Below are 21,080 nucleotides of genomic sequence, written 5' to 3' on the forward strand. Positions count from 1 at the left end.
GCCTACAAAGACAATTCTTACAAAAGATATCTATTAATGCATAGGCCCTAAACAGTTTCCCCATGACTATGGGTGATCTTGGAACGCATTTTACATTGGTGCGAGGGACTTTTTGTGATAGACTGGTGTTTGATGGTTACCGTTATTGGCTTGTTTTAGTGTGTCTGAGCAGGGAGGGTCTTTCTTCCACCTCCCTGGTCTGAGTTTGTTTCTGTTCTTCTTTGCGTCTGTTTTGTTTCCTTTTGCTGTATTTTTCTTTTCAGGTTTACCACACAGGTTGTCAGGCTGCAGGCACTTTGCATACCGATAGTAAGGGACACTCACTGTGTTTGCACATATCGGCCTTCAAACGTAGATGGTGTTTGTTGATCTTCATTGTACTAGAGGTAAACTTTTGTCACAGGAGTGCCATGTTTGCAACTTACGAAGATGGGCATCCGCTCCGTTTGGTTGATGGATTTGATCAACCTTGGAATAAAGGAAGATACACAAAAGCTCTAGACGTGAAAATACATCTTTACGGCCATCCCCCTACCACCGGGAAATTATAGTCTTCAATGATATCTAAATATCAGTGCTTTCTAACTTCCTGAAATTCAAATTCCTTTGAAGTGTCCTAAAAAATCTCCATGGTAACTCGAGGTCACATGATCCTTAAAGCAAACTGATGCCGAATTCTATTCAGAGAATATTGTAATCTAACAGTGTGTATAAAGCTTGTAAATACGGTTCCATGACCTCTGCTCCTGCGGTAATACTGCTCCCAAGAAATATCTGCAAAATGTAGGCCAAACATAAATTCTACCCACAAACATAACCCTAACCCAGGGCTGCACACTATCCCATTTTTTTTTCTACTGGTCCGACCCGTCTGTCGGACTAGTAGGTACCCAGAATTTCTATATTTTACTGGTCCATCCCTGAAAAAGCTACTGGTCCGACAGTATTTTTTACTGCGTAACCCTAATCCTATTAAATCCTCGCATCAAACAAAGCCTAAAACTCTATCACAACCCTATAAACCCTAACCGTAACTCCAAGTCCTTGGAGAAAATAAGACCGGAGCAATTATCGCAGGAGCAACTGTCATTTCACCATGAATATTGTGTATTCTTGTGCTTTGAAATATTGTTTTGTGTATATTTTCCATGTTACGTTCTGTATATATACACATTATATGTCTAGGTTTATGTATTTTTAAGAGATGTGAAATAAATTGAATTGAATTGAACTGAATTGAATACAGGAAGTTGATCAGTTATTGCTATCATTACACTGACGTTGACAATGTTAGGCATATTCTGTTCACTTGTTGGTGTCAATACCTCGTAAAATAAAATACACTACACAGACATACAACAGATGATATCCTGGTACTCGAACACACATCAACATACACACAGATGCACATACACACAAACACATGCATACACAAACTTTGCATAGACACACAGGAGATCTGAATTCAAAACTAAAACACTTTGATGAGCACACAATATATTGGGTATCCTTCCCTCAACATATTAGCCCAACATACTTACAGTAGCTTGTAGTTTCGTCACAAAAAGCAACAGACTAAAAAAAAAAAAATGTAATAAACAATTAAAATGAGAAACAATTTCTTTGTTTGTTTCTGTAAAGAGCTATGTTTATTCCAATAATCAAATTATTTCACAGACAGCATTCTACGTGTGACCTCCATTTGTCACCTTTAATAAAATGATTAATTCCTTGAAGCATGTAACTGTGCCACAAATAATTTACGCCATGATATCAGTACATGTATAGTGTCTTAAAAAGGTGAATTAAATTCAAACACATGTCAAGCAATCAAAGGTAATGTGGTGAGACTAAGCCTGTCTACAATACACTGCACATCTCTGGTCAGCAATGCTAAAGGATAGTACAGGACTAGCATGTAGCAATACCCTTTTTTTATCAAAAAGTTGCTATCTTATCTATCTGTGCTACACTGCCCTTGAAGGTGAAGAAATTGAACCAGTCATACTTTCTTGTAGCTGTAGCATCATAAATTAGCTTTAAAAATGCAGCAGTGCTTTATGTATGAAAACTGATGGATGGATGCAACACAAAAACCAAACAAACTAATGTCTTCAGCACTTGCATTGTGCAGGACAGCTCAACTCATCTTCACAATGAACTCGAGCACTCAAGAAATAAAGCATAAAATTGAATCCGATAAAAATCTCTCAATTTGTTCAAAGCTCTCTATATACTGCACCACACTCAGTCTCACGTCCACCAAAAACTCTGATCCACTTCCATATTTTCAAAATAGGAGATGGCATATGTGCCCTAAACATGTAACCCATCACATTAAAGTTCTGATAGATTATGATGCCATGACTTGCTTTCATTCACATAATGCCTAATAAAACAGAGAATAACCAAACTATCTTTGTGTCAGGAGGGATAATCTAACAATATCCATGCAACACTTTATAATCACAGAATATTCACATGAGGTTCATTCTCTATACATGGCCACATGCCCATTCAAATAAAGAATCAATCACAATATATGAAAACAGAGTGATATGAAATAAACATGTTCATGATTGGGTTTGACACAAGTGAGGCTTTCAGTTCTGTTTGAACACTGTGCAATGATGCATTACATGGCCAATAACCAGATCTGGAACCTCAAAATTCTCTCTCAATTTGAACTGTCTTACACTTGCTCCAAACCTACATTCAAAATCTGTTGGGTCCAAAGGCAAAGCTAGTACTCCCACAACATTCAACCATTGTGACATTAAATATCAGTTTAGAGTACAGTCATGAGAATTTAAGAGCTTGATTTACAAGTATTCAGAACACTAGAAGTTAACAAGTGCGACGCTTCCTGGATCAATTTCCTCTTCTGTTTTGTTTGTTTGTTCGTTGTTGCTTTTGCTGTCATGGTCATACAGCATTTTTATCACAAAGATAGGAAAAACACAAATCTCTTATTCAACGACCTTCTCGTCACATGTGCTGGGTCAAGATTTCTAGAAAAAAAAAAAACTTGCAAAGACTCTTTATAATGGAGCTTGCAAAGCATATATATATAAAAAAAGACAAAATTAGCAATTTAATTTGCATGTTACCTCCAAGTTCATTCTCATAATTGGGATTGTAAACTCTGGGCCCTACCATTCACCAATATTTACAACTTGCAATACACAATTGTTTTGTTTTTGTTTTTTTGTTTATGGCAAAGCTATCAGGGGGTATTGGGATTAGGCAAACTGACTTCAAATAATACAAGGATCATCATTACAAAAAATAAAATTCATTCATAACAGACCCATATTGAGATAGATACTCTCTTCAATGAGAGAGATGGCTTGTCCTCAACAACTCAGGACAAGCTGGTCTCAATTATTTACTCATGATCATGGTACTCAACGGTATGTCTACTGTGATAAAGTTACTGATTTATTTGTTTGTTGGCAGCATGCACGTGGACTTTGTTTCTTCTTTACGCTTTCACTTGGTGACCTCATGCATAGCGTGGGCCAGATAAGCGTTGTTCTTTGATGACACTCCTGCGACAGAGATACGGCCATCTTTTGTCAGGTAGACAGAGAATTCCTTGGTCATCCGTTCAACCTGGGTGGACAGTACACATAGATTTATGACAGCATTTAATTCAGGAGTGAGTCTTTAGCTTGTGATAAACTCATACAAAACAGAAGAGAAGAAATACATGTATATATACTACAAATATGTAAATTAAGAAAATCCATACTATCTTTTGACAATTGGTGGTGCAGGATCGTGCTAACAGTTATGGAAGATAATCTAGCCCAGTGAGAAAAGCCACCTTGAGAACAAAGTGATAACAGCAAAAGATAATTCAATGCAAGCAAAATAGACAAACCAGCTGATTAAGTTCCAATTATATCAATGTCAGTACATCAGCTTCTATGGTGCCCTATGTGCACCTCGGGATAGCCATCTTTGTCACGTGACTTCAATGTCATGTGACTCACTGGCTAACACATTTCTACACATGTTGGTTTAGGCGGCAAATGGTCCACAGAGATATACTGTAAAACACGATATTTTCGCGGCATGAAATTTTCGCGAATTGAAGCCAACAGTCTTTTTCGCAGCATGAAATTTTCGTGAATTGCCTCTAACATTCGCTGAATAAAGTGTAGACAAGAACTTTCATGTGCATTTTAATTTCGCGAATCCTGGCTCTCATGAAATTCGCAAAATTAAAATGCATGTGAACATTCCTAGTTTTACATATTGTAAATTTTTTCTTTTTTGAGGCTACTCTTTACCAGTCCACAAACAGGAATTAACTCTTACCATTCTGATATAAGTCGAAAAAGTTTCTCTTTTTTTTAATGTCTCTTCTCAATGCCCTAAGTATCAGTATTTCTCACAGTAACTCATTATGACTCATAGTTCATGTTAGTTTGGATGCAAGTAATGCTTCACATGTGTCCTTACTTTCTTAACAAAATCTTCCATTGCTTCTCACAATGTCTATGACATGTTTCCTCATGAGGAAGCAATAATTAATTTTTTCAATTTTTTCAATGCAATATCACTTTGCAACAGCTGTCTTCACATAGTTGCACTCACTACCTGTACATACAGTCAACGTTGCGTAAGTTGAATCTGTTTGGACTGAAGAAATTTCTTTGACTTCGAGAAAATTAAACTTTTAAGGGATTAAACTCGATAGAATATAAAGAAAAGAGGACATGAAAGGACCTTCGACTTAGACGATTATTCGACTTATGCAAGGTTGACTGTACTGCAAACTGTTCACAAAAAAGAACCATTCACCATCCACATGCACCCTTACCTGTTCTGGTTTGAGTCCAGTGAAGCAGAACATTCCAATCTGGTCGGTGATGTGTTGCCAGTTGTGGGTGGAGCCCTCACTCTTGAGATTGGCCACCAGCTGCTCACGCATGGAGATGATACGACCAGACATCAGTCGCAGCTCATCCAGCCTGCACCAATCAAGATGCAAACCAACAAACAAGTAAAGAAAAATATGTAAACAATAACCAACTAAAAGGCAGATGGTAAATAGTACGTATATCAGTTCGTATCAAGTCAGTCAGATTAGTTGAGAATAAAGAGAAAGACATTATATTAAAGGGATCGTACAGTTTTGGTTGAGACCTAATTTCAGGTTTGTAACATTTTTTGGTGAGATAATGAGAAACCTCTTATAAAATATAAAAGAGCATGTAATTCTATGAGGAATTCAATGTTTATTTGATAAAGATTGGTTTTGAAATGGCTGAGATATCCAAAAAAGAGCGATTCTAATAAAGTGTGGGACCCACACGTTATTACGATCGCTTTGTTTTACTTTGTTTTTGGATGTTTCAGTCATTCCAAACCAGATTTTCATCAAATAAACTTTGAATTCCTCTTAAAATGGTATGCTCTGTAATATATCATAAGTGTTTTCTTGGTATCTCGCAAAAAGTTAAAAGCCTAATTCTCATCTCCACCAATACTGTACCATCCCTTTAATGATCTTCCATGGGGAGGTACACCATACATTGACTGACACCTTAATGGTTGGATCATAAATGTCAACAATCTATCATCACACACAGAAAAGTATATATTTTTTAATATGCTTCATATCATCCTATTTAAGGATCAATTTCAATTTCAACTGGTAGATAACGAACAGCATATTGTTTCAGGGTTAATCAAATGACGGCACTGTGCCAGAAAAGTGATTAGTCACATTGTAAACTACTTCATACATTTGAAAAAGGACTTCTCAAAGTGATGAATTTACAGATAAATAGCTACAGTAATTGCTACAAACCCTGACTTTACATCTATTGGTGAATGACATAGAGGGCGCTCTTTACATATCACTTGCATACAATATAGTACAAGGTTTCTGCTCAGTTCATTTTGCTAGGTAAAGCTTGTCATCTAAAGATCAATCAAGATTTGCTTGGTATGTGCTGCAAGCACATGTTACTTACTGACTTGCCTATGCTTATTTTACAGAGATTTAAGAGAAAAAAAATGGGGAAAAAAGTACATAACAGGTAGCCAACCAGCTGAAAATTAGTTGAACAAACTCAAATTTCAATAGATATTATGCTCAATGATATATTTAAAGTCAGATTTCTCTCAGGTAAATATTATTCTAAAATGAGATTTTAGACTGGAAACCCTGTAGGGAAAACACTTACAGAACGGATATCACAAAATATTGTTTGAGCTGTGAAACTCCATATACTAAGTACACAAACTCACCACAAGCTGTAAAGGTCTGGTGTGTTGAGGATTGTGGAAGCAATGCGAGCGCCATTGACGGGTGGGTTTGAGTACATCGGTCTGATCAAAATCTTGATCTGAGACTCAACACGCTTGGCTTCTTCTGGCGTTGAACACACTACTGTGAAAGCTCCGACCCTTTCACCTTTGAAATTGGACAACAGAAATAGATAAATAGGTAAATAAATGCTGTTTGTAGATTACCTTCTCCAGCATAATTATTGATGTGACACCTAAGTAACAAGAAAAAGTAAGGAAGAAGACTTTGTAAATGCTTGGGTTATATTGATGGCTAATGAGTAGAGATAAAATGTTAACACATGGATTTAAAGGGGTGGCTTCACAGGATTACATCAAAGTAGTCTAATTTCACCTTCTAGCTCATTGGTGGTATCAAATGATCTACTTTTAAAATCACATAGTAATCAATAGTAATGCATTTTGGACAATAGTTTCAATACTGGTATCTCCTATTTTGCAGTCTGGAATATCCCTGGCATTTTAAATGGGTTCCCTAAAATGATAGTTCCCTATAGAGAATTACAATTCTAATCTTTCAGCATGCTGAAAGTAAGAAGATATATATGACAACACAATGACATCAGGTAACAGAAATTACAAACTGATCTAAAATATCATTAACCCTAAAAAGACTGGGGGGGGGGCCTAAAAGGCCCCCCCCCCCTCTACATTTCGCGCGATTATTCAGCAACACGCAATGCTCTCGCCGCGATGCTCTATGACTTTTTTCTTTTGAGTTTCCCGCACATTTTGACACCAAATTTGTGACGCCCGGGGGTACGGTTCTGAAGTTACATAACTTTTTGTACATGCACGTGAGACCGAAAATGGCTCAAAAATGTGATTTTGTGTACAAAGTCAATGCAAATTGAGTTTTATCACATGGTTCATATAAATATGCTTATTTTTACTATCAATGGCTAAAATCAATTTGTTTTAGTGGTATTATGCTTCAAAAAGGGTCTGCCACAAATTTTGCTGAAAAAAACAACAAAAACAAAAGGTCGAAAAAACAAAGAAATACATAAGAAATTCATAAAACAATAAAATGAATAAGAAATTGATTTTGATACCGAATTTTTTTTCAAGTACATTTGCTAAGAATGCTACAAAGAATTTAAATTAGAATGAAATAAGACTTGTCACTTAAGATCCAGGTCTTAGATAATGCAAGGAGCTAGGAAAAACCATCTGTGATGACATGTCCATGGACTTGGCGATTCACGAAAGTTTTATGCTGCAATAAAGGCAGTCAGCTCCAATTTACTGCTCCAAGTTTCATGCCGCGAATGCTTCTGGGCCCTGTTTTATCAAAAGATATATAAATTTCCTTACACACAGGCTGCCACAGACTTACCATAGAAATCAACTATATAATCAATTACAACTCTTCATAAAACAGGCCCCAGGTTTTACTGTCACTACATCAGACCTCTGACATAAAGGCAAGCTGTGTGTTGAATGTTTCATCACTAACCATAGAGTCCCATGTTCTTGGCAAATGACTGTGAGAGGAGGAAGGTATGACCCTGATCCACAAAGTAGCGTACAGCCCAGGCATCCTTCTCCAGACTCCCGGAGGCAAATCCTTGGTAGGCCATGTCGAAGAACGGCAGGAGATTCCTATCCTGGAACACACAGGAAGCAAAGGATCAGATCATCAGGAAAAGGAGGCACACTGACAAGCAAACTATCGTCAAAAATGGATCTCACTCACATTCTCTTCATGACTCAGTGTTCCTTTGACGACAGATTTGATCAAGTGAGGGTCTGAGGCTAACCTTAGAATAATTGTCATCATTACATGTAGGAGCAAAAGGCAGGTTCACGCATTTGCCAAAAATACCTCGTATGACTTATTGATTTCTGATGAAGTGATATCCTAGCTTGATCAATTTATCTTTTGTGCAGTCGACTGGGATGTCTCCGCTTCTAACACAATCACTATGTATATGGACACTCATTTACATTTGGCTCAATTCACTGATATTGACCACTGACCAAGGAGTGACCTATGTGCACAAAGGAAATACTTCTGATTTACTTCTATGACTCACATCAATAACATTCTCACTGGACTTGCTTCATAGAATTATGACCAGGAGACAGCAAATCAACTTAATTTTGGTGGCTTTTCACTTTGACCTTTCTTCCTTAGTATTTAAGGCAACTGCTTGTTTATTCATTTAAATCTTCTTACCTGATATTACCATTGGACATTCCTAGTGAAGTTTGGGCCAAGGCATAAAGATATGGTAGCATGACAAAAATGGCCACGGCCTGAATCAAACTTATCTAAGGCTTTGCATTAAGTTATTCAATTATCTGATAACCTTGTAATTCAGTTTATCATTTCCAATCATCACGTAAACTTTCAGCCTTAATGTAATTTGGATGAAATCTTACTTGTTACTCTGTGATTACCAGGTAGATTAAGATAACTTCAAATATCTGATCTTCAAGCATGTACCATGTGTCGCAAGCAACTGATAAATGCATGGTAGTTTGTCACATATCTATCAGGTGTTTGTATCACATAATTGTGGGAATGTCATCTACCTATTCTCATCATTACTGTTCCATTCTTGAATTTTTCACATGCAGTATAACAAATATACTGCATTTGCAAGAAAAACAAAACAAAACAACAGGACTAATACATACTTTCTATTTGTTTGTTGAACATGTAGATTTCTCATTCACATGGAATTCACACATAATTTGTAATTTAATTGCTACACTTCAAAGTATATGAATACAGAAACATTTTGATATGTAGACTCACCTTCACAAGTTGTGACATCTCTTTCCAATGTTCTTGCTGTTGACAAAATCAAAGAAATACAAATTAAATGCATGTTTGTCTGTGTTATAATTTGAAAGTAGAGGGTGATCACAGCACCATGTTTGATATCCAGTTGTGTAATGCATGCACATACTAGTGTGTGAAATATCAGCCTATCTTATAGTTGGTGTGCAACAAAATTATTCAGTTATTGAAATTACATTATGGTGTGTAACAACCCTTTGCACTACAAATATACTGCTCTTGTCTTCATCTATTCTTCAAGTACTGCAGAAGTTGAAATCTTTGATGATACTTTTATATATCAACTATAATAATAATAATAATAATAATAATAATAATGATGATGATGATAATGAAGAAGAAGATGATGATGATGATAATAATAATAATAATAATAATAATAATAATAATAATAATAATAATAACAATAATAATAATAATAACAATAACAATAACAATAACAATAATAATAATAATGATAACAATAATGATAATAATGATAGTCATCTATGGCAGTCCGTTCTATCTGGTTCAGGTGCATGACATTAAAAAATACATCATTAGATACCACATGGATAGCTAAACTTGTTATTCTATAGTGTGTACAAAATTGTTTTTTCATAAATTATGAAATTGTTGTCCATGTTATTCAACATTTTTGAAAAGGACAGTTTTTGCATTCACATTTAATATCAAAGTTTCATTTACTCAGATATGATTTCATTGTGACCCAAGATAATTCAAGATGATTCAAGATAAACAATGCACAAACCTTGGGGTCCACACCAGTTGGGTTGTGGGCACATGCATGGAAGATGATGATGGACCTCTCTGGTATTTTCTGGGAGGATCATGAAAGAGTCACACAAAAAAACAAAACAAAAACATAACACCAACATGTGAATGCTGTTGGGTAAACCTCTACTATCATACATTGATAATTCCTCCTTTTAATTATTATCATCACGAATACAGTGGAGTTTTATAAATGATACATTTTGACCTACAGAAATGACAAGAGCACTTACTCATAACATGTTCATACATTTCATTTGCATTTAAACTTCAGTCTGGGGGTATCTGACAAAAAACAAACAAACAAACAATATTGGATGTAATCTATCTGAAATGATTACACTTACTATGATTTGTTCTTGAACTGCACAAGGACATATCCTCATGTGTGAGCCATCTTCATTAACATAACATTTCTTCAGAGTCCTGTACTCAATACATCCGAGACTATCCCTTTCCGAACTGGAAGTTGTTTTTACAGAATGTTAGTTATGTAAAGTCTGTACTTCCTCGGACTCACAAAAATTAGAACTTGTCAGGGAATCTTGCCTTTAATGATGTCAGACCAATTAATTAGTAACAGAAATATGCCAGCAGACTCAGAAATGTAGTAGATATCTCAGAAATTTTGTAATAAATCTATCTTTGTTGCTATTGTTGGCAGCCCACTGGCATAATTATCCTCACCATTAGCATTACAGTGCAGCATTAACCCTAACTTACCTGGGAGGGCATAATGGCCCCCCCTCGACAAATTCCGCGACCATTCCGGCGCGCAAAATTTTTTGACCGCACCGCTCGCTGACTTTTTACTTTCAAGTCTCGCGCAACTTTTGAGACCAAATTTGTCACGCCCGGGCATACCGTTCCGAAGCCACGCCCCTTCAAAAAATTTTCGTCAACCCCAAAATTGCTCAAAAACATGATTTTAGTATAATTATGCTTCAAAAAATGTGTATGAGAAATTCTGCTGAAAAAAACAACAAAAACAAAAGTTCGAAAAAGCAAGGAAATACATAAAAAATTGATAAAACAATAAAAAACATTAATTTTGATTTTGAAATTCATTTTGATACCAAATCTTTCTTTACGCACAAATGTTTGGAATGTCACTAGGAATATTTACACCAAAAATCAGCGTTCCATAAGCTTTTATAAAAGCCAATTACAGACGAAAATGAAGTTTTTGCATATATTTGCATAATTAATTGATTTAATATAGAAAATGCAAATTTTTTGAAAATTTAAGTGAACAGTCTTGTTGATTACATCCGGCTTTATATTCATGCAAAATTTTGCAGCAATCGCGCGATCAACGGCCGAGATCTGAAGGGGGGGCCATAATGCCACCCCCGGAATTCAAGCTCGCTAAATAGCCCAGGGGGGTGTTTCATAAAGCTGTTCGTAAAGTTACGAACAACTTACGAGCGACTGGTGATCAGTTTTGATGTGCTATACTTATCAGAATTTCCATAATTCAGCACGAGAACTGATCACCAGTCGCTCGTAAGTTGTTCGTAACTTTATGAACAGCTTTATGAAACACGGCCCAGGTAAGTTAGGGTTAACAGTGGTATGCTACACCTCGTAATAAACTGTGTGTCGGCTCTCTCTCCAGTGTTTGCCTTTTTTTCTCTAAAGGGTCCGGCAACTATCATTACTCCAGCATTATCATATCACCATTTTTACATTAATGAATATATGAATTGGAAAAGACCTACCGAGATGTCCTCCATGGCACCAGCTGCATCAAAGCCACAGGTTGCCTTGTCATAGTAACGATAGCTTGCCACATCAAGACCAGAGTGCCTGATTCAAATCAAGATGTTCATCATGAAATAAGGTTAGAGCAAACATCACAAAGTTACACAAATGCACACAAAAATAAAAAATGGCACTTGCCATCATACAGAATTATCAACTGATTTAAATAATATATATTAGTCTAGTAATATGTGTAATCCAAATGGACAGGATTTTAGCAAACAAGGGACTTAAAATTTGTGGTATGATGTCTTGAAATGTTACTGATAAAGTCCTAACATTGGAGAGTATGCTTACAAATGACAGGTCACAAACTGCAGTAATGGTTCTGTCAGAAACAGCACAATGCATACAGCAGTCGCATAGATTGATATTTTTGTTTGTACTCTACAATTCTCAGGATTGGTGGTTGAAGGAAGCACATCACGTTTCTGATGATGGATTGTACTACAAAGATGTTATGAAGACTTCAAAAACCCCAAAATATCTCGTAATATTTGTGATAAAGAAAGTCTAATACAATAGCTATTCATAATTCTCAGGCTGAAAACTTATAAGTCTAAGTTTCAGATCAAAGATTCTTTCCAAAATTCGAGACTGCATGCAAGAACTTGTCTACCATGGTGACTATGTCACTGCCAGACAAAGAAGCAGGCAACAAGTTCACATCTTGTTGGGTTGCCACTTTTCTAACCCTCAAGTATTATATCCATATGACACCACAGACAACAACGCAAACCTCGCTTGATAATATTTGGCATCGAGCCCAACGAAGGGTTCTCTTGAGAGTGGACTTACTTGAAGATAGGAGTATGGTTTCCCCATGACGGAGATGGCAGGTAGACAACTTTGTTGTTAGGGAAGAACTTGTTCAGGAAGGAGCCCCCAACACGCAGTGATCCAGTCCCCGAGATGGTTTGTGTTGTAATATTCTAGACACACACACAGCAAAGCAATGGGGTGTTTCCACAAGTTCAAAGCAGAGCATATCTCCTTGCTACAGAATAGCAATCACAGAAATGTGATAGGGACATCACTATTTCTAGTTGATCTTCTACGAATGAGCATATTCCATTTCTAATTCACTCAGGTACCTTGTTGAACTTTACATATAAACATTGCGAGATATCCTTGATTGATTTTATTTATATACTGTAAAAGTGGAAATTTTCGCGGATTTCGCGCAACCAGAAGCTAGCGCGAAAATAAAAGCACACGAATATTTCTGCATGTCATATGTTCCAGTAGCTGATGTCTTGATTTCGTACCTGGCCAAGCGCGAAAAATTAGTCACGCGTAAAATATCCACTTTTACAGTATATGGAAAAGAAAAAACCCACTATGGGTAACTTATGAGAAAGATCAAAAACATTCCTATTCATTAACAACTACTCACCTGAATTTCACCTTTATTATCAAATACCTAACTCTTTTCTTTGTTCTGGAGTTACTGATGCAATAAACAGTTTTTTAAGGTACTCCCACTTCAAATAACAAGAAAATGACATTGAAAAAAAACCCAGAAAAGAAACAGACATACCAAATATTGGCTTGCAGCAAGGAAACAAAAGGGCACAATTGACAAACCACAAATAGTAAGGAACATGAGTGACTTCTCTTTCTCTGTAACTCCAAACACATCTATGCAAATACCTACCCTTCCTTCTGAGATCACAACACTGTCTTCTCCAAGGGCTAACTTGGCGGCCCCTTTGGCAAAGTCTGGCAGGCCTGTGATACCGAGGTATTCCTTGTCAAGCTTCTGACCCTGAAGGATTTCCTCTGCCTGGGATCATCAACAAGTAGAAAAATAAATCATCATGATCTGTCATTTGTCTTAGCTCTTGAGGTTGGACTGCACAATATGATTATTCATGTACTTTTCATGGTCACATCAGACTTCTGCCTTTAAAAGACAGTAAAAAAAAAAAGATTTCTGTATCACATCTACTGGCATACATTTGTACAACTGACTTACAATGACAACATGGCTCAATACAGAAATAACAAGAAAGAGTACTGTGCTCCGTAACTTGTTGAGTTTCTAAAAACCAACAAAATTATCAAGACTCTAAACTTGGAAGCTACACTTTCTTGTTGTTGTTTTTAAATAATCATAGTTTGAGACCTATCACATAATTGAGCCATTCTCCTTGCACATTTGAACCAAAGGAATTGAGGCCAACTACCACACAGAGAAGCCAAAGAGCCATTTACATGTAGCATCAAGTTTATCTTGCTCACTGGTAAAGAACTAACCTTGCGAACAGAGCTGAGGACAAATGGTTTCCCCTCATCATCACGGTATGCTCCCACACCAAGATTGATCTTGCTGGGATTAGTGTCCCTCTTGAAGGCTTCTGTAACTCCAAGAATGGGGTCTGGGGGTCCCATCTCAACTCCATCCCACCAGCTAAAAAGTTGAAGGCAAGCATACAATACACCAAAAACAATACATAAGAAAATTCAAGAATTAAGTCTAACTGTTAGAAATTCTAGACTGGAGGCTTGTGAAGAGTGATTTGTTTTGAGCAATGACATGAAAAATTGTAAGCCTATATATTACATCATCATCAATACCTTAGCTTCAACTGATTGAATCAAGAATCAAGACACTCCCCTTCCACACCATTCCTAACCCCTCAGCCTCCCCCACCACTGCCACTTTATCTTTGATCAACTGGGTTTGGTTGGTTTGGTTGGCAGCCCTGTATTTAACAAGGTATACATGCAGCTATACAGCTATGACAATGATTTAAATTATTCAGTATTCATCAAATGACAGCACACTGGCAGAGACAAGTGTCACAGGAGAAATGTATTTGGTTTTTTGTTTCTATTTTATTAGAATATATACCAGTGAATAGAGTAGGAACAGTTGCCATTGCTGGTGTAGTATAAGTGCGTTGAAATGTGATGAAGCGCGATTTGTGTTGTAACAAAATGACGAGTGTGTTTTTTTATATCCCACTGCAGAAAGCTGTGTGGGGAATGCGATGAGACAAAAGCGATGCGACAAAAGGGTGGAATTTCCACAGGTGCCAGATTCCGCGGGCGAGCCGTCCAGGGTTTCTATGTAGTACATTGTGTAGTTTTGTACATGATAGGGTAAGAATATTTTAAGTGTGTGACAGACTGAGCAGGGATGTGGTCGAAGGAGGAGTCGTAGCAGAACCTCGCCAGTTATTAATCCTTTTAAGCCAGTCTGGACCACTTGAAGCCAGGGTTCTTTTTCCTCTCCACGGAGAAGAATACTATCCATACAATCAGCAGTAAGTACTCTCGGTTATTTGTGTATTTCTTTGTTTTTTATATACAGGAACAATAATGATGTGACATGAAACGCATTATTTGTCATGTATGCCGTGTGATATTGAATATCACTAACGTCATGGTGAAAACAGTGTTATAACAACATGATATTATTGAAGTTAGGTATGAATAAGACTGATACATTGATGTGTACTGTTTAGAGTACATGTTACATCGTGCTATTATACGAAATTGAGTATTTAAGCATCAAGATTTATGTACAAAAAAGTCAGATGCCCGTAGTATGTAAGGTTTCGTAACACTGCTTTGATAATTTAGATGGCAACTGGGTTTCGGGACTTCGCCCCAAAGTCGGCAATGCCATTCCAGATGCGGTGAAGGTTGCTGTCAACTACGATACCGGCCAGTGGAAAACCAGTTCAATGGATGTGCTGAACGTTGGCAAAATTACGCTCTTCAATCCGCCTGTCGACACTTCTGTATGCTTTTTCGCGTCCAGCAACATTGGTGATGTACACTGACAATTGAACACTGGATATTTCATGTACGGTACTAGGAACAGTGGCCAAACAAGTTAACTGGCGATGTTATACGCTCGATTATATTTGAGTTGGCTCATCACGTTGCAATTTGGAGAGGAGTGAGATGTTCATTAGTGCCTATGATACACGTCAACAATATATTTTTTTTCATCATATATGGTGCGACCGTGAGGTGTTCTTTTTTTGTGTGTGCGTGCATGACTGACAAGATAAAGGGATAAGAAGCCCGAATGATTATTAGCTCAGCAAGAGCTTGTTGAGTTTATGTCCCTTTCACGTGCACGCCTTCCTATGGCGAATTGTGAGTGATGTACCTGGAAGTTTGTTTGAGGAACCGTGTATAGTGAGCTCGAGCATTTGATGCTCCATTGTGATGCTCTTTTCGTAGCATTTGGAGAAGGTTGAGCGAATATATATATATTTTTGTTGTTCGATAACATAGATAACTTAGAAGTTAAACACTTAATGATATATCAGTAGGAGGATATTTAGTCGCTTCATGTGTACCACTAGGACCATATAAGTGGGGGTGGTATATAGATGTTAATGGAGTAACGATTACCGGCCGTGTGTATAGTTACAATTATAATTTCTACCCCCCTTCTTTTTTGAGGAAGTGTTACAAGTGTTATCGAATCGTGTACAACATGAGTATACTAGCCCATGTTAGTTAACGAGGTCCCATACTCGCCCTAAGTGAAAGGTGAGTTGCAGAAGTGGTGTAACAACGTACTGCAACAGTTGTAACAGTAGTAAGGGCGACGGAGTGGTTATTGATGTAAAGATATCACGGCAGATTCATATCAGGAACCTGAGATATCCCATAAGGTACTTGTGTATGGATTTGAGTATCAAAATTCGTGTACACGAATGTGCAACTCAGTTGATGAGATATACGTTAACGATATTTTGAAGTTGTGAAGTCCTGAGGGTTGTTGTGTTCGAATAAACACTACAGATTGGTTGAGATACTAGATCAGTAAGTGGCATGTGTGATTATATCCGACTCTGGTTTAACCCATGTGACAACAAGGTGTCACAAATATTTAGGGGTGAACATATCATCAGATTTGTCTTGGAATATGCAAGTCGATAGAACATGTGCTAAAGCCAACAGAACCATACGATTTTTAAGGCGAAACTTATACGATTGTATACACATCAGACCCTTGTAAGACCATACAATACTTGATTACTGTTCAACAGTCTGGAACCCCCAAACTCAGACTTCAACAGTTTGGAAGTTGTGCAAAAGAGCGGCGTGATGTGTTAAAAGGGGACTGTTCTAGGCGCAGTAACACTTATATCTAAATATGAGGCATGAGCTTGGCTGGGAACTTCTGCAACACCGACACAGGGTAGGACGCATCACCACATTCTGTGAAGAGCTTTCGGGTCACCTATCCATCCCAGTTCGAAAAGCCCTGCATCTGGTCCGAAGGGTTCTCTGGAGGTCACCTTTTACAAGTTAGGTGAAGGTCCCACCGCCACCGGTATATCCCAATCACCACTAGCCTGACCAGACGCTGTGCTACACAGCGTCAGACAGACAGGGCCTCGCCATCAAAGTTGGGAACCACAACGCAACTACAAAACTTATTACTTATAGACATTAGTATGTCACTCACGTAATGTGCATGCTTATATTACAGAAGGTACATATAAGTCCATAGAGCCCTCACAATAAGTCCATTGAACAAAAAAAAAATGGCACTTTCTGGTGCAATCCCCGACCGTTGGGGATCATGGTTGCAGAATTCTAAATGGCGCGTTGACAACTACGCAAATGCAAATCATGCGTGTGCGTGCGTGGCTGGAAGTGCAGCGATCTACTGCATGCGTGCGCTCTTTGGTAGCAGCACGGTCGACAGCGTGACCTTTAAAGGGATGGTACAGTATCGGTGGAGATGAGAATTGGACTTTTAACTTTTTGCGAGATACCAAGAAAACATTTATGTTACAGTACAGAACATACCATTTTAAGAGGAATTCAAAGTTTATTTGAAGAAAATCGGGTTTGGAATGACTGAAACATCCACAAACAAAGTATAACAAAGCGATCGTAATAAAGTGTGGGTCCCACACTTTATTAGAATCGTCCTTTTTGGATATATCTCAGCCATTTCAAAACCAAATTTCATCAAATAAACGTTGAATTCCTCATAGAATTACTTGCTGTTTCATATTTCATAAGAGGTTTCTCATTATCTCACCACAACATGTTAGAAACCTGAAATTAGGTCTCAACCAAAACTATACTTGTAATCCCTTTAAAAGTGCATTCCCAATCGCGTGAACTCCTGATTATCAGATGTACAGTTCGCACATGCTGTATATAATCTTCATTTTCAGTAAGTTGTGAAATGTACATGTCAATATCGATAATATAGCTATATAGTGTCATTGATTACATTTAATGAGTTTGAGGTGACAAAAAATGTCAAGTATCAAAACATCAAAGTGATCGTAAAGCGATCGCTGAGCTCTCTTTGTGTTGTGGGCCATTCCGGTACAGCCCTGTCGCTATTATATAGCGAGTGGGTTGTGTATAGTTAAAGGTGCATGGTCCCGCTGTTTTAGTCAAATGCGTACACGGGCGCACGGCACAAGTTTCCTATAGAGACCTACGCTATCGACTCCTCCTTAGCGCTTACGCTGTGGCCCACTTCCCCGAGTCCGAAGAAGTCCGATTCACTGACAGTCAGTGGTCGGATCACAGTTCGGCTCATGATATGGCTGAGGGGGATGACAGCTTTAGCAAACTTCTTTTGTGATGTCATAATAACAAGCACACATGCACGCACCCTGGCATTACTACAGACTGCGCGATGCGCAGAGAAGACAATGAAGGCAACGTTACTTAGCAACACCTACTGTACGCACATTACTCTTGATGACAGCTCAACTTTGGTAATCTTCGTATCAATGCTAACGGTGATCAGTAGTATCATCAACAGCGCCCTCTACACTACCGGGACTATGCACCTTTAAATCACCACAAACAAGTCGCTGAGGTACGATGAGGCCCAGTAAACTTATGTAAGTTGAAGACTTGTTGTAGAGGGCCATTCAAAGGATTCAATCCTGTGCCTGAGGAGATCCATGCCATGTGATGCATCCAAAACCACGGGATGGTCAGTTCATGCAATCTGGATTACAACTGTGGAAAGTACTCATTCATTCCAAGAACTGTATTATTGGACTTGTTAGGGTCCTAAAGTCTAGTATGGAACGCACTACCACCGACAGTCACCGGCATCACTAGACAGAAAGATCCGTCTGTCCGAAGGACTCTTTTATACTTTGCCATTAACGCTGTCCTCCGTAGACAGACGGAAGGTTCCAGTACCCATTGCTGTGTGGATATTCTTAACCACTGTCTCTATGGAAAATTGGGTGAGGTACCTCACCCTTCTCGATTGCGTCTAATTCACGGCCCTAGGTCGGCAAATTTAAGCTTGTATAGTTATATCAACTATCCAAGAATAGACTACACTCACCAGATTAATGAATAATCCAACATTTTAGTAGAATTTTCAACGTAAAACACAGCCTGTCGCGTCGTCACGTTCAAACTGCAGAAACATAGTCTACACAGGGTTCGAAATTGGCGATGGTCCGCTGGCCATTGGCCACCCAAAATCATGTCGGACTAGCTAAAAATCATAAAATTGTGAAGTAACTAGTCCGTCTGGCTAGCCAAAATATTGCTTCAGTGTCAAAATTGATTCTAAGTAGTCCGCCTGGCTAGTTAAAAAAAAAGTTAAGTGCGACCCCTGCTACACTATGAATCTATTAGCCAATCACATGCGAGGTAGTTTCTACGTGTTTGTTTTACTAAAACACGTACCTCGCATGTGATTGGCTTACAGATTCAAAATGGCGACTTACTGCTTGCGAACAGCGATGTTGCGATATCGATACAATTTCTGCATTATAACCGAGTTTATGTGAGTATTTCGATTGCACAATGTGAGAAATTTATCCCAAATATTGCTGCATAATCTGTAATGTCATGTCAAACTTGTTTGAATGTAAAAAAGCTGTCTGAAAATTGGTCTCGTAATGTTTGATCTGAGCGCGACTGCTCCACACAGGAGCCACAATCATTGACTTCGGTCTGTATACGGAGGGGATCCGTGAAGCCAGACGCAGTCTCCATGGAACATTCCCCGACGGACAGATACAGACCGATCTTTCGGTCAACGGCATCACAAACTGAACAAGGACTCCTTCGAAGCAGCAACCTTCCACTACATCAAAGAGCAAAGCAACGGAACTAAACATCTAACACGTTATCGTTAGAACTGATCGAACAACATTATTATCTAAATCTTAATAGGCCTAACGACTAACTTGATACTTGATACTTGATTGAAGTTAGGAAGTACGGAATACTTTTTGAATAGTTTTTAAGTTTCTCTCTCCGTGCTATCATCAGTTCGGGAAACCCACTCACAAGGGGGGCCCCTCCTTATAAGTAACCCGTCCCCCTTATAAGTAACCCCGTCCCCCTTATAAGTAACCCCCGGGGCACCCCTTATAAGGAGTCTCCACGCTTTTTTGCAATGTAACGCGAAAATGAAAGGACTGCGGCAATTCGCTTGATTATGTCCATAAAGCTTCACAAGTTTCCTAGTTACTCACGAAATTTGAGCAAAATCGGTTTGAGGCATCATATCTAAAATCATGGATTTAAATGCGATGTCAAACGACCCATGCGAATGCTGAAATGCGAGCGATTACTGGCGTGAGTGTCGCCAGGCGCGGCAATGCTTGAGTGCAGACGTGGCGACTGAGTACGTACACTCAGTCGCCACGTCTGCACTCAAGCATTGCCGCGCCGCCGCGCCTGGCGACACTCACGCCAGTAATCGCTCGCATTTCAGCATTCGCATGGGTCGTTTGACATCGCATTTAAATCCATGATTTTAGATATGATGCCTCAAACCGATTTTGCTCAAATTTCGTGAGTAACTAGGAAACTTGTGAAGCTTTATGGACATAATCAAGCGAATTGCCGCAGTCCTTTCATTTTCGCGTTGCATTGCAAAAAAGCGTGGAGACTCCTTATAAGGGGTGCCCCGGGGGTTACTTATAAGGGGGACGGGGTTACTTATAAGGGGGACGGGTTACTTATAAGGAGGGGCCCCCCTTGTGAGTGGGTTTCCCGAACTGATCATCAACATCAGCGCACCCTCTGTCAGGTTGGTCCTGTAAGGCCTAACGTTACTTATTAGGTGTGTTGGACTGGAGCTGGACAGTAACATCATTATTAGAAGAAGAAGAATTATCAACTGTTGTCTATTCAACGTTACATGTATCTTAGCAGACCCTGAAGAAAGTCTGTACTGGCAATCACTGGACTTTGGTTTGCGCTTACCTCGACTGCTTAGAAGCAGTTGTTCCAATGCATCTGGCGTTTGTAGTAGATGCACGAGACTGGCGTACAGCAGAATTCAACGCTGCTCTCAGGGCCATTTTGCGATTGAGAGTAACGGTGTTACCGGTACCCAATAATACGAGTGTAACAGAGGATTACTAGCAGTAAGTACTGCCTATATGTGAACAAATCAGCTAGCAATAAA

General features: G+C 38.5%; 1 protein-coding gene across 1 annotated transcript; it reads right to left on the reverse strand.

The window, feature by feature from the left end:
- Positions 1 to 1,631: 1,631 nt before the first annotated feature.
- LOC139744941 (aspartate aminotransferase, mitochondrial-like) lies at positions 1,632 to 21,056 on the reverse strand. Its single transcript, XM_071655355.1, has 11 exons — positions 20,876 to 21,056; positions 13,937 to 14,090; positions 13,335 to 13,463; positions 12,476 to 12,609; positions 11,635 to 11,722; positions 9,891 to 9,959; positions 9,095 to 9,130; positions 7,787 to 7,937; positions 6,268 to 6,433; positions 4,832 to 4,982; positions 1,632 to 3,615 (listed from the first exon to the last, which is right to left on the reverse strand). The coding sequence occupies exons 1-11, from the start codon at positions 20,971 to 20,973 to the stop codon at positions 3,493 to 3,495; spliced, it is 1,299 nt and encodes a 432-aa protein (XP_071511456.1). The 5' UTR covers positions 20,974 to 21,056; the 3' UTR covers positions 1,632 to 3,492.
- Between the last annotated feature and the right edge of the window lie 24 nt (positions 21,057 to 21,080).

This window comes from Diadema antillarum, unplaced genomic scaffold (assembly GCF_040938485.1).
Source record: "Diadema antillarum isolate AM-2024a unplaced genomic scaffold, OU_Dant_1.0 seq00001221_RagTag, whole genome shotgun sequence".
NCBI lineage: Eukaryota > Metazoa > Echinodermata > Echinoidea > Diadematoida > Diadematidae > Diadema > Diadema antillarum.